The 13,603-nt window shown below is 32.7% G+C and overlaps 1 protein-coding gene across 5 annotated transcripts in view; it reads left to right on the top strand.

Moving 5' to 3' along the window:
- CadN2 (Cadherin-N2) overlaps window positions 1-13,603 on the top strand; it is a 109,941-nt gene extending 96,338 nt beyond the window's left edge. For 3 of the 5 annotated variants that reach the window (XM_088238194.1, XM_088238195.1, XM_088238198.1), the window contains 6 exons: window positions 867-1,004; window positions 1,119-4,915; window positions 5,469-5,710; window positions 9,284-9,487; window positions 10,815-10,979; window positions 11,572-13,603. In XM_088238194.1, the coding sequence (XP_088094320.1) occupies window positions 867-1,004; window positions 1,119-4,915; window positions 5,469-5,710; window positions 9,284-9,487; window positions 10,815-10,979; window positions 11,572-11,687 (4,662 nt within the window). In that variant the 3' untranslated portion in view covers window positions 11,688-13,603. Of the gene's footprint in view, window positions 1-866; window positions 1,005-1,118; window positions 4,916-5,468; window positions 5,711-6,542; window positions 6,782-9,283; window positions 9,488-10,814; window positions 10,980-11,571 lie in introns of all 5 variants that reach the window. The other 2 variants (XM_088238196.1, XM_088238197.1) reach the window with 1 other exon arrangement.

The following is a 13,603-nucleotide window of genomic DNA, read 5'->3' as shown; positions in this document are numbered from 1 at the left end:
GGTCTAGAATTGCGAGCGCAAACCGAAACCGTACATTACACGTTAATTGTTAAACTAAAAATCAAACCAAAAATTTGGAACGTTTTTTTTATGCAATAGAGCTAAAAGGCTTATTAAAAAAATCATTACTTTAAGGATAATACTATCTTTTTAAAATTCTTATCTTTAAACTTTTTATCTGCAACATTATCCAAAATTATTTACCAGTTAGAAAATGAAGCATTGGCTTTATTTAAAAAAGGTAAGTAAGTTTAGGCATTTTTTATTTAGAGAAATTTAATAGATCATTAATTTGTATTGTATCTTAGTGTGATGTGCAACTTATTACTAGATTTTTAAAGACAATTTAATACTTAATTGCGTGACTGTGTTTTTGTGTTATTTCTGAAAATGTTGTAGCCTGATTATAAATATTTGCTATTCTATAGTTTATTTTTTGTAGCTAAAAATTAGTAACATAAAGTAGTTCGTTTTGTTTATTTCCTTTATTAAAAGTATCGGCATTACTGGTAAAATATTTCAAAAATTTATACCTACAAACTCAACAATGTTCTTTAATTACAACGGATATGTTAAACTCTCTAAAGAAGCGAATATGGAATTTCATAATTCACGAGGCTATTTATTTGTCATTTGACTTGTTTGGGTTTTACATTACACATACATTTTATAACTTTCACCATTTCACAATACCTATATTTGAACATCTGTTTTTCTTAAAATTTCCCATCAGTTGATTTTATTTTTTTTAAATTCAGTAATTTTTTAATCTCCGGCTGGTCAATGTGCTCAATCAAGTTCATTCTTAAAGGTTTTTTATACTCCTCCTTTCTAGGTTAACCTAACAATTTGTATTTACGATTTAGGTCACGGCTACTGATGGTGATAAAGACAGACCACAAAATATCGTCTATTTCCTGACTGGCCAAGGAATAGATCCAGATAATCCAGCCAATAGCAAATTCGATATTAACCGAACGACAGGGGAAATATTTGTACTAAAGGTATGAGTTATACTAGTTTATGTGATTAATTAAGTAAATCTGTTTTCAATAGCATTTATTTCTCCACGTATTTTCTTCATTGAATTAAATTATTTTTATATTTCTCGTTTTCAGCCTCTGGATAGAGATCAGCCGAACGGTCGACCACAGTGGAGATTTACGGTTTTCGCTCAAGATGAAGGTGGTGAAGGGCTTGTCGGTTATGCTGATGTCCAAGTCAACCTTAAAGACATCAATGACAATGCTCCAATATTTCCTCAAGGGGTGTATTTTGGCAACGTTACAGAAAATGGAACTGCTGGAATGGTTGTTATGACAATGACGGCTGTCGACTACGACGACCCATCAGAAGGAACGAATGCGCGATTAGTTTACTCAATAGAGAAAAATGTAATAGAAGAGGAAACTGGCTCTCCGATATTCGAAATAGAATCAGATACAGGTGTAATCAAAACAGCTGTTTGTTGCTTGGACCGCGAAAGAACTCCAGATTACTCAATACAAGTAGTTGCAATGGATGGAGGAGGGCTTAAAGGTACGGGGACGGCATCTATAAGGGTCAAAGATATTAATGACATGCCTCCTCAATTCACCAAGGACGAATGGTTTACCGAAGTTGATGAGACTGACGGAACCAATTTACCTGAAATGCCCATTTTAACGGTAACTGTTCATGATGAAGACGAAACTAATAAATTCCAATACAAAGTCATTGAAAACAGCGGTTACGGAGCGGATAAATTTACTATGGTCCGAAATAACGATGGAACTGGGTCATTAAAAATTGTTCAGCCCCTTGATTATGAAGATCAACTTCAAAGCAACGGTTTCAGGTTTAGAATACAAGTAAATGATAAAGGCGAAGATAATGACAATGATAAATACCATGTCGCTTACTCTTGGGTTGTGGTGAAACTGCGTGATATTAACGATAATAAACCTCAATTTGAAAGGCCAAATATAGAAGTCTCCGTTTACGAAAACTCTGATGTTGGTAAAAGTCTAGACACATTTAAAGCTACTGATCCAGATCAAGGTGGTAAGAGTAAAGTTTCATATGCCATTGATAGATCATCTGATAGAAAACGTCAATTTTCCATTAACCAAGAAGGAACTGTTAGTATTCAGAGGTCTTTAGATCGAGAAGAAACACCTAGACATCAAGTTAAAATATTGGCTATTGATGACGGTGTACCCCCTAAAACGGCTACTGCGACACTGACTGTGATTGTACAAGATATTAACGACAATGCTCCTACATTCTTAAAAGATTATAGACCCGTACTTCCTGAGCATGTTCCTCCAAGGAAAGTGGTTGAAATATTGGCAACTGATGACGATGATAGATCAAAAAGTAATGGTCCACCATTCCAGTTCCGTTTGGACCCTGGGGCTGATGATATCATAAGAGCTTCTTTCAAGGTAGAACAAGACCAAAAAGGTGCTAATGGTGATGGTATGGCAATTGTAGCTTCTCTTCGATCATTTGATAGAGAACAACAAAAAGAGTACTTGATTCCTATTATCATTAAGGATCATGGAAATCCTGCTATGACTGGCACTAGCACTTTAACAGTGGTTATAGGAGATGTAAATGATAATAAAATGCAGCCAGGAGCCAAAGATATATTTGTATATAACTATCAAGGCCAAGCTCCTGATACTGAAATAGGCAGAGTTTATGTATATGACTTAGATGATTGGGATCTTCCAGATAAGAAATTCTATTGGGAAGGTACTGAGCATCCTAGATTTAAACTTAATGAAGAAACTGGTATGATACAAATGAAACAAGGTACTAAAGATGGTAAATACCATTTGAGATTCAAAGTTTATGACCGTAAACATACCCAAACTGATGTTCCGGCAAATGTCACTGTAACTGTCCGTGAAATACCACATGATGCTGTTCTTAATTCTGGATCTATTAGGATTGCGGGTATCACTGATGAAGACTTTATCAGAGTTTGGAATTATAGAACACAAAGTTTGACACGCAGTAAAGCGGATCGTTTCAGAGATAAGTTAGCAGACTTGTTAAATACTGATAAAGAAAATGTAGATGTGTTTAGTGTTCAGTTAAGAAGGAAACATCCTCCGATTACTGATATTAGGTTTGCAGCTCATGGATCTCCATACTATAAACCAGTGAGACTTAATGGCATAGTTCTCATGCATAGGGAAGAGATTGAAAGAGATGTCGGAATAAACATAACTATGGTTGGTATCGACGAATGCCTTTATGAAAATCAAATGTGTGAGGGATCATGTACAAATGTTTTGGATATAAGTAATCTACCATACATGGTGAATGCAAATAAAACAGCTTTGGTTGGAGTTCGGGTCGATGTTTTAGCTGAATGTACGTGTGGTGCTAGAAACTTCACTAAACTCGAATCCTGCCGAACTAACCAATGTTATAATGGAGGTCGATGTATTGAAGGCAAATATGGCTTGTCGTGTTCCTGTCCAGCTGGTTATAGTGGCCCAAGGTGTCAACAAACATCTCGTAGCTTCCGTGGAAATGGATGGGCTTGGTATCCAGCTCTAGAAATGTGTGATAACTCTCACCTTAGTTTTGAATTTATTACCAGAAAATCCGATGGAATTTTACTATATAATGGACCAATCGTACCACCAGAAGCTGACGAAACAATGGTTTCTGACTTCATATCAGTGGAACTAGAACGTGGCTATCCAAGGTTGCTTATTGATTTTGGATCTGGAACATTAGAACTAAGAGTGAAAACAAAGAAAAGTTTAGATGATGGAGAATGGCATAGACTTGACATCTTTTGGGATACAGAAAATGTTCGCATGATTGTTGACTATTGTAAATCAGCTGATATTCAAGAGTTAGAAGATGGAACTGCTCCTGAGTTTGATGATTCAAGCTGTCAAGCTCGTGGTACGATTCCTCCATTCAATGAATATTTGAATGTCAATGCTCCATTGCAATTAGGAGGTTTATATGTTGAACAATTCGACCCTACACATTATCATTGGCAATATATGCCTGTTGGTAAAGGTTTTGATGGTTGCCTTAAAAATTTGGTTCACAATAGCAAATTATATGACTTGGCGCATCCAGGATTATCAAGAAATTCAGTTGCCGGCTGTCCTCAAACTGAAGAAGTTTGCAATCAAGGAGAAAATACTGCCAGATGTTGGGAGCACGGTACTTGTGTGGGAAGTTTCTCAGAAGCTAGATGCCAGTGCAGACCAGGATGGACTGGCCCCGCTTGTGCAACTCCCACAATACCAACCACTTTCCGGCCACAAAGTTATGTCAAGTTTGCTCTCAGCTTTGAACCTGATAGATTCAGTACTCAAATACAGTTAAGGTTCCGTACCCGTGAACCACATGGTGAATTGTTCCGTGTCAGTGACCAACATAACAGGGAGTATGGAATATTGGAAGTCAAAGATGCTCGGCTTCACTTCCGTTATAATCTGAATTCTTTGAGAACTGAAGAACGTGATGTTTGGCTCAGTGCAGTTGGTGTTGATGATGGGCAGTGGCATGTTGCCAAAGTTAGTCGTCATGGAAGTGCAGCTACATTAGAACTAGATGGAGGAGAAGGAAGACGATTTAATGAAACATTCAGCTTTGAAGGACATCAATGGTTATTGGTTGACAAACAAGAGGGTGTATATGCTGGAGGAAAAGCTGAATATACTGGTGTTCGGACGTTTGAAGTTTATGCTGATTTCCAAAAGGGTTGCCTGGATGACATCCGCTTAGAAGGAAAACATTTACCATTACCACCGGCTATGAATGGTACCCAGTGGGGACAAGCCACAATGGCCAGAAACTTAGAACGAGGCTGTGCTTCTAATAATCCATGCATTAATGTTATTTGTCCAGATCCATTTGAATGTATTGATCTTTGGAATGAATATGAATGCACGTAAGTATTCATTTACTCTTTTTTAATTATCAACATTTTTATGTCACTTGCAAATAAAAGAAATCTGATAGTCATAAAATTTATTTACCAAAATATTACAATCACCGTTAAATTTCTGATTTAGTTCTGGTTCCCAATTCATTATTTTTTTGCAAAAGTGATTTTAATGCAAATATTCCATAACTTAAATAGATAATTGAGTTTAATAAATAAAAACTATGGTCACCCAATTTTGGTAATTTCTTAAAATCTCAAATTTTAACCTGCTGAGGTGATTTAGTAATTCGTTGTTTCTAAATGTTAATACTGTTTATTCATGGATAAGTTATTGAATTGCCAATTATGGCACCCTTTTCGTAATTTATTTTACACCTTTTTTTATTATTTCTACCGCACTGAGTTAATTATTTTATTTTTATTATACCTCCTACTAGGATTATTATATATATTTTATTTATGTTTTTTGTTATTCATTTTACTAATTATACAGATAATATTATGTTTCTTTCCTATATATTTGTACTTTAACATTACCAACTATTGATGTATGTAGCTGCGGAGAAGGTCGAATAATGGCACCAGACGGAAAGGGGTGCACTGACAAAAATGAATGTTTGGATCTGCCATGTCTCAATGGAGGAACGTGTATAAACCAAGATCCGCGCTTGCGTTATCGCTGCATTTGTCCCGACGGTTTCTGGGGGGAGAACTGCGAACTGGTGCAAGAAGGCCAGACCCTCAAGCTCAGCATGGGTGCCCTGGCTGCGATACTCGTCTGCCTCCTCATCATACTTAGTGAGCTCTCACCCTTAGGGCCTACTTGTCTTTGTCATTAGCTGATAACTGCTCCTTCATCACCTTAGTGATAGTCCATGTGCTAGACTTTATTTCTGTATCTAATTATTCTTCACCGTTTACTGCACCTCACCAATAATTTAAATATTCTATAAATAACACATGTTCATGCAAATTAGTTTTCTATTTACTCGTATTATTACAATGTTGCATTTTTTTATACTACTGATGTATTAAATTAATCATTGGCACACTGGACTTTTTTTTTAATGCAGTCCATTTAACCAACTGTTGATTATTTAATTTTTTTAAATAATTCATTTACAATCGACTAGGTGTTCATGTCAAACACATGCTGTTTAACCTTTGGGGTAATTTGTCTTAGCAGAAATAACATTTTCACAAAAAAAGACAAATGCTTTGTTGTCCCTGATATAAATTTTTACATAAAAACTATTTAAATTTGGTAAACTAGATACGTACGTATAATTACAGATCAGTATTTGCATACACATTGTTATGATATTTATATTTCATATTCATTCATAGTATCTTTTTTACAAATATTTGTATACCGAGGATCATATTTTTCAGACTTTTCTTAGATTTTAAGAAACACATCTTTCTGATCCGTAATATTCCCTTGTTCTCAATACAGTCTGTACAAAAAAATGATCTTTAGTATGTTGCCATTTTCATAATATATGTATTTATTGTATTACTATTATTGCATTACAAGCAATTCATCTCAACATGACTCAGTGCGGGTAAGTAGGTACTAACTAGTGTTTGTGCATATAATAACTGTTGCTTTGTAACTTCGCCAAAACAGATGTCCGACCGGGCTGAAAAGTGCCGGAACTTCCTGTGTCAATGAGGATGAATGTGAATGGAGGCCCTGTCAAAATGGAGGAAAGTGTGTAGACTTAAATGTCCCCATGCGCTATGAATGCGTTTGTCCAGTCGGATTCACTGGTCATAATTGTGAACTTGAATTGCTGGCATCAGGAGTCATAACACCTTCTAGAGATTTCATCATTGCTATTATTGTTTGCTTGTTCCTTTTATTAGGTTAGTACATTATTTCTAGTTCTCACTTTACTTATTTTTTAAATCAGTGTATTAAATACCCAATTTGATTTATTCACTGGACTTGAAATATGTCATTTAACAATGTAAAAAACCACATAAATATCATGAAACTTGTATGAAAGTGTTCACACAGCACAATGATTATAAGATTTTATTAATATTTGAAGCATTAACTTCGTGATCAAACATTTTACTAAATGTTATGAAATGTTGGAAGATTAAATGGTTACTTTTTTTTTTATTCATACAAAAACATATATGGTATAATATAACAAAAAAAACGTATCCCCAACTCTATGAGGCCAAGAGCCCTAAGTTGAGTTGGGATACAGAATATATACTTTGAATTCAGAGTTTACATCAATTTATTGGGTATTTATTTTCATCAACACTCGAAGCACTTACGATAAAGTTATGCTTTGAGATCCTATTATATTGATTTTTCACTGCTGATTTCTCATTTACAATAACTCATACAATAATATTGAAATGTTACTGGGTTGTGATCCCGTGGTAGTGTTGCAGACTCACGGATCAGAAGTCTGAAGATCAGACTACACAGTGTTATAGAATTATAATATATTCAATGACCATAACTCCATTAACATTTACTGATAGTGAGTTTTTTACAACTCGTTGAATTGTTAGAATGTAAATATTTATTTATCTTTTAAAAATATATATTACAAATTTACTATAGGTGTTCTCAATGTATAAAGATTATTTGCTTCTAAAGGTTAGTTGACAGCAAAACAAATACGGTAGAACTCCGATTATCCAAATTAATGAGTGCCAAACGATATCACATAAAATTGTACTTAAATATGTCCATCAAAGTTAAATGCAAGAAACACGCCAGCTGCCAGTGCTCTTTTTTATTTGTTATCATAACATCTCCTTTATTTTTTGTTTCCTGATAATGGCTGTTTCCAGATAACTGCCTAATGGCAATTCGGATGACTGGAGTTTGGATAAACGGAGTTCTACTCTACTCAATTTCATAAAGATATTTTCTTCTGTGTTTTTTTATCAGGGCCAGTTTAAGTGAAAAAAAATGTTGTTGCACCAAAAATAGTTAAATGATTAATTGTCACATTTTTGGCAAATTTAGTTGCTTTACTGTACATTTTTTTCAAAACAAACAAACAAACCATCTGCCATTTTCCGACTTTTGGCATGTCCATCTTCAAGTATTTGTTGGATTTGGTCATGCCATATTTTTCTCGGTCTTCCACGAGAAAACGATTTCTGCTTCCATTTTTTTAAATGTAAATTTAAACACAGATTCCTTGTACAATTCACCTATATTTTTAACTAATTTAATGGAAAATTAAATCTTTGTTATCCTAATTTAAAAAATAATTATATGAATTTGTAAACAACCCACACGTTTTTTTATGTTCTTTTTATTACAATTGTTGCAATTATTGTCTCAACAATTAATGAGATTTTCAATAGTAAACCACATTATATTTCTTAATTTTTCTCTGAGTGAAAAGGTGTTGTTTTGGTGTATTACAAACTCCTTTTTATGTGGAAAATTTGTATTAGATTGCATGGAAGCAGGTATACTTTTTACGTTATCAATTTGTTACAACTGCACATCTTTAGTCATTATTCATCACCCATAAAATTAAATGCACACAACGTTCTTCTAGTATCCGTGCATGAACATAAAAATTTACTCATCAACATGTACTTATTAGTATTTTTACTATTAATATTCTATTTTTCAATTGAGTTATTTTAAAAAAAGCTTTCTTATTTTATTATTTTTACTTTAGTTCCTCAATCTTTTCTGTAAAACCATCAACCTATTTATTCCAGAAATTATAATATAGTAAAAAGTCGGCCTCGTAGTGTAATGGCCAGCGTGTTTGCCTACCATACAGGAGGCTTTGGATTCGATTTCCGATCTGGATATATGATATGAAATATTTATGTAAAAGGGTTTACACTAGAATATTTCATAGTCCCTGGACTGGTACCCGAAGCGTAGGACTGATCATCTTATCTTTATTTAACAAAAATAAAATGATCAAGATACGCTGCGATTGGTGTACCAATACAGTGCCGTATGCACCATTAGGTGCCGAAAACGAATGAAGATGATGACGAACAAGTATTAATATGCATAAACGCACTCTCAATAGAGTAAAATATTGAAAAAAGTTCACGAAAACGTTCCCATAACTTGAGAGTTTGTTTATTTTTATCTTGGATCAACCAATCAGAGTGCTTTCGATCAAGTGTTTACACAGGCAAGAATGAGGCCACACCTAAAGAAAAATATGGCTTATTAAAAAAAGAAATTCAGTAACATATTTTATATTGTTTAAACTGCTGCTTGTAAAATAAAAATTAACCGAAAAATATGTTTTCCATACATATCAAAATAAATTACTACAACTTTAAAAAAAAAAAATCTTTTGAATTTTTTATATTTATAATGGCTAATGCAATTGAATTTATGATTCACAGTACTGGTTCTTGTATTCGTTGTGTACAATCGGAGACGTGAGGCACATATCAAGTACCCTGGCCCTGATGATGATGTTAGAGAGAATATTATTAACTACGATGATGAAGGAGGCGGGGAAGATGATATGACAGCTTTTGACATAACACCGCTGCAGATACCTATTGGAGGACCGCTACCAGATCATCCGCCCACAAAAATACCATGTATGATTACTGAACTGCCTTTTTGTTAAAAATTAATTTTGTTTAAGATATAGTCTTACAATATTTAAAATAATAATAATAAAATTTGGTTTTGATTACGTTGGTATGATTGTTATGTATTCTTGACACTTCATTAATATGTATTTGAACCTACCTATTTTTTTAATTCAATATATTTTGACATTTCATGCAATTGCATGAAATGACAAAATAAACTCTTTTGCTTAAAGTTTTGCTTAAATTTTATACTTTAATACTTTAAAAATGGCACATCATCGATGAAAATCCATCACCGAGTATGTAACAATTGCATGAAATGACAAAATAAACTCTTTTGCTTAAAGTTTTGCTTAAATTTTATACTTCAATACTTTAAAAATGGCACAATATATCATCGATGAAAATCCATCACCGAGTATGTAACATCACCAACTAAGTTATCCAGATATACCATTCGGCGGTAAATATATTCAAGCACTTCTAGTAAAAACAAAAAAGAAAACAGTATACATAATTGTAAAGTGAGATTGAAAAAATACATTTTACAGAACACACATAAAAAAAACGTTTTTGTCTTTCTACTCTAAAGTGGTCAAAATTGTCTTACGCGGTGCGGTGGTGGTAATCCGTCGACTAATAATAATAATTATGGATAACTTATAAAGCGTCATTTTCGTAGTACCTCAAGGGCACTTTACAAAGTGATTATATAAAGATATAAATTTAATTTTAACTTTTTAATTTAAGAAAAATAATGTACTTTTTCATATTACTTTTCCACCACATGCTAAGAATTTATTCAAATGATTTAGAGAACAAGTGGGTTTTAAGTTTCTTCCGAAACATCACTTCACTTTCACAGTTTCGGAATTCTGCTGGGAGAGCATTCCATGCCGTAGGGCCTGCGACCGCAAATGCACGTTCGCCGAATTTAGTGCGCTGTTTGTGTAGAGGTATAATAACTTTTCCTTTCGACGTAGATGTAGCTGATCTAAGCGTAAGACGTCTGTCAGCTAGTTCATCTGGAATGCAGAGTTCCCTTAGATATTTTGGAGCAGAGTTGTGCAGTGACTTATACATAAGCCAACAGAGTTTGTATTCCACCCTCTGTGGAAAATGTAACCAGTGCAATTCCCGAAGTAGTGGAGTGATATGACTGAATTTAGAGATTCCAAAAATAAGTCTCAGTGTGTTATTAACTTTAACTTCACAATGACAAATATTGTAATAAATACATACCTACATATTCACAAAGTAGCCCAAAACAAAGGCTTTACATATTTTTATTCAGTAAATAAGAAACTAATATTGAACTATTTATTTTTAGTCCCTATACTTGGAGTTGGCCAGGAACCAAATGTAGGAATGTTTATTGAAGAGCACAAGAAAAGAGCGGATAGTGATCCAAATGCTCCGCCATTTGATGACTTACGCAACTATGCATATGAAGGAGGTGGAAGTACTGCAGGTTCTCTGAGTTCCCTAGCATCTGGTAATCACTTTATTTTTTTTATTTTTTTTTTTTTATTTGTTTTTACTTTTATTATTGGATTTCTTATATCTATCCAAAATGTGCAGTTATCTTTTGTCTGTGAAATACTTTTATTTTATCCATTAAAATTTAAATCTTTATGCACATATATCAATCAGTAGAGCCTGAGAAACTGACACTAAGTTAAACACTTATATTATTGACAGCACTTTTCTTTATATAAAAACATTCACACAATGTTTATAAATGTGATACAAATTAGAACATAAAAAGTTCATAGAATGTAAAAAATACAAAGAGATAATACAATGAATATAATGCTTATAGTGACATAACTGTCTTTTGTGAACTTGTCTTGACTCACTTGAACTCCATGTTTAATCAGGGTACTTAATTATCATTTTTTCAACATGTTGCAATACGTAATGCCAAATAAATGTATATTTCAGAAATCATGTTTTTTTAAGTGATTACTTTTTGGATTTGGGCAAACTTGATTTTTTTTCTCATTTGAATAAAAACATTATAAGGTTTTTTATGATGTTTCTGATTGGTTTTTCTATTTTATTCTATTAATAAAATATATGTGCAGGAACGGACGATGAACAACACGAATACGACTACCTGGGAGCATGGGGGCCACGTTTTGACAAGCTCGCCGATATGTACGGCCCACACCAAGAGACAGAACTTGAAGAAGAGCTGTAGATAATAGACAATTATTATCGTCAAGTTGCGCATCAACCAAATAAAACATATTTTTAAGTTAACTTTATTAATGTAATGAATCCATTTGTATATATAAAATACATTTCAAAGTGCATTGACTTTCTCGGCAATGTAACAAGATTTTTTATAATAGAAAAAATCATCTTGTTAGACAATTTTTTCACTTGATGCTGAATAAAAATCATTTTGCTTTGTACTTGTACGATAGGCCAGTATAAAAAACTTAGCACTTAAGACTGCAAAACATCCGGTGCATCTCATCTAACGATTGTAGTAGATAAATTAATTCTTGTCAGTTAAGGGTGGAGATGTCTCTACTTACTCACCTGTGTGCCAGAATTTACCGTGTCGGCTACACAATACTTAGTAATGACTTTCAATAATTCTCATTTACTTTTAGGAACACAATATTGTAGGTAAACGTGTAGTTATGTATATAGGTGTTTAATATTGTGTGAGTATTATTGCACTCCTAAGACCTAATTATTCTGGTCAAGTATGGTTCGCTCTCTTGTGTGTATGTGTTGAGGTAATGAATGAGATGAGCCAGTCATTTGATAATCATTATGTTTGTGTTGCGAGAGCCAGTGCCAACTATTCTAGATAAATATTGTAATGTTATAATGTAGAAATTAAGTGTTTGCACCTATTCAATTATTTATTAATAATAATCGAATACACTGATAGATGGCACTCGGAAATATTTATTATAGACTCTAAAACAATGATCTGCGTATTGATATTCTGTAAGTTAAGACTAATATTATGTATTGTAAAGATGTAATTAATGAAGATTTATACAATTGTGTTTGATCTGGTTTCCTTCCTTTGTGTGAATGGTTTATTAGAATGATAATACAATTTGACTGATCATAATCAAGTGGATGTTTATATGACTTGTTTTTGCGAGATTTTATCGACACATTTTAATACATAATAAATTTAAATACATTATAAGTTTTGAATCCATACATGTAGTAGAAGACACAAGTTTAGATTAAGTGAATTATTGCACCCGAAGAGATGATTTTGTACAATGTCAACTTAATTACTGTATTTATATAGTAATATTTGTAATGTTTACTCGAGATTGAAATAGTCGATAAAAACCTCAATATTTTATGATAGATATAATGTTGAAATACATAATTAATTATTTATTATGTTATATTTGTCTACACTGCCAGTTCATCAGAAGGATAAATCACAAGTTATGTCATTTACCCACATAACTTACACGCAACTTCCTAAAACTTTTATACTTTTTTAATTTTTATATTTTAAAATTTTTACAAATGTATGGTATTTCATTTAAAGTCCAGAGTAAAAATATATAACATTATTAACAATATAATCATTTAATTTTTTTTAATCTAAATAATAAATACCCTTATTTAAATTTAGTGGTCAAGTTATTTGTTTGTGTATGTATTTAAATTTTGTAATTTAATTTATGTATATTGGACAGAAATCATGTTGTATATTTGGTGAGTGTTTTTTTTACTTTTATTGGACAGTGTTCACGTATATTGGACTGAAATTATGTATAGTGCACAGTTATCATGTATACCTGACAATGTCAATTACTTTGGACAGGTACAAAACAACATAAAATATCCGACAATAAAACTTTATATTGGACATGTATTACGTACCTATATCTGACACAATTAACTTTGGACAATTGTCGTGAATATTGAACAGTAATCATTATAGAGGCAGGTCGTAAGTTACTTTGGCTTCCGAAAATAACATGTGCTTCTTTCTAGTTTGAGATTTCCACCATATTTTTTTATTTAGTGTTTTAATGTTTGTATTTTTTTATTTGAACTGTGATTTTCTAGCTGTATACATTTTACAATAAGAATTAAATAAAGCAAATAATGTTAATTGTA

The sequence above is a fragment of the Micrasema longulum genome, unplaced genomic scaffold, assembly GCF_059751315.1.
Source record: "Micrasema longulum isolate JH-2025_06_02 unplaced genomic scaffold, ASM5975131v1 h1tg001834l, whole genome shotgun sequence".
Taxonomy (NCBI): Eukaryota; Metazoa; Arthropoda; class Insecta; order Trichoptera; family Brachycentridae; genus Micrasema; species Micrasema longulum.
Note: the sequence above shows the minus strand (reverse complement) of the source record. Positions and strands in the feature narration are given on the sequence as shown.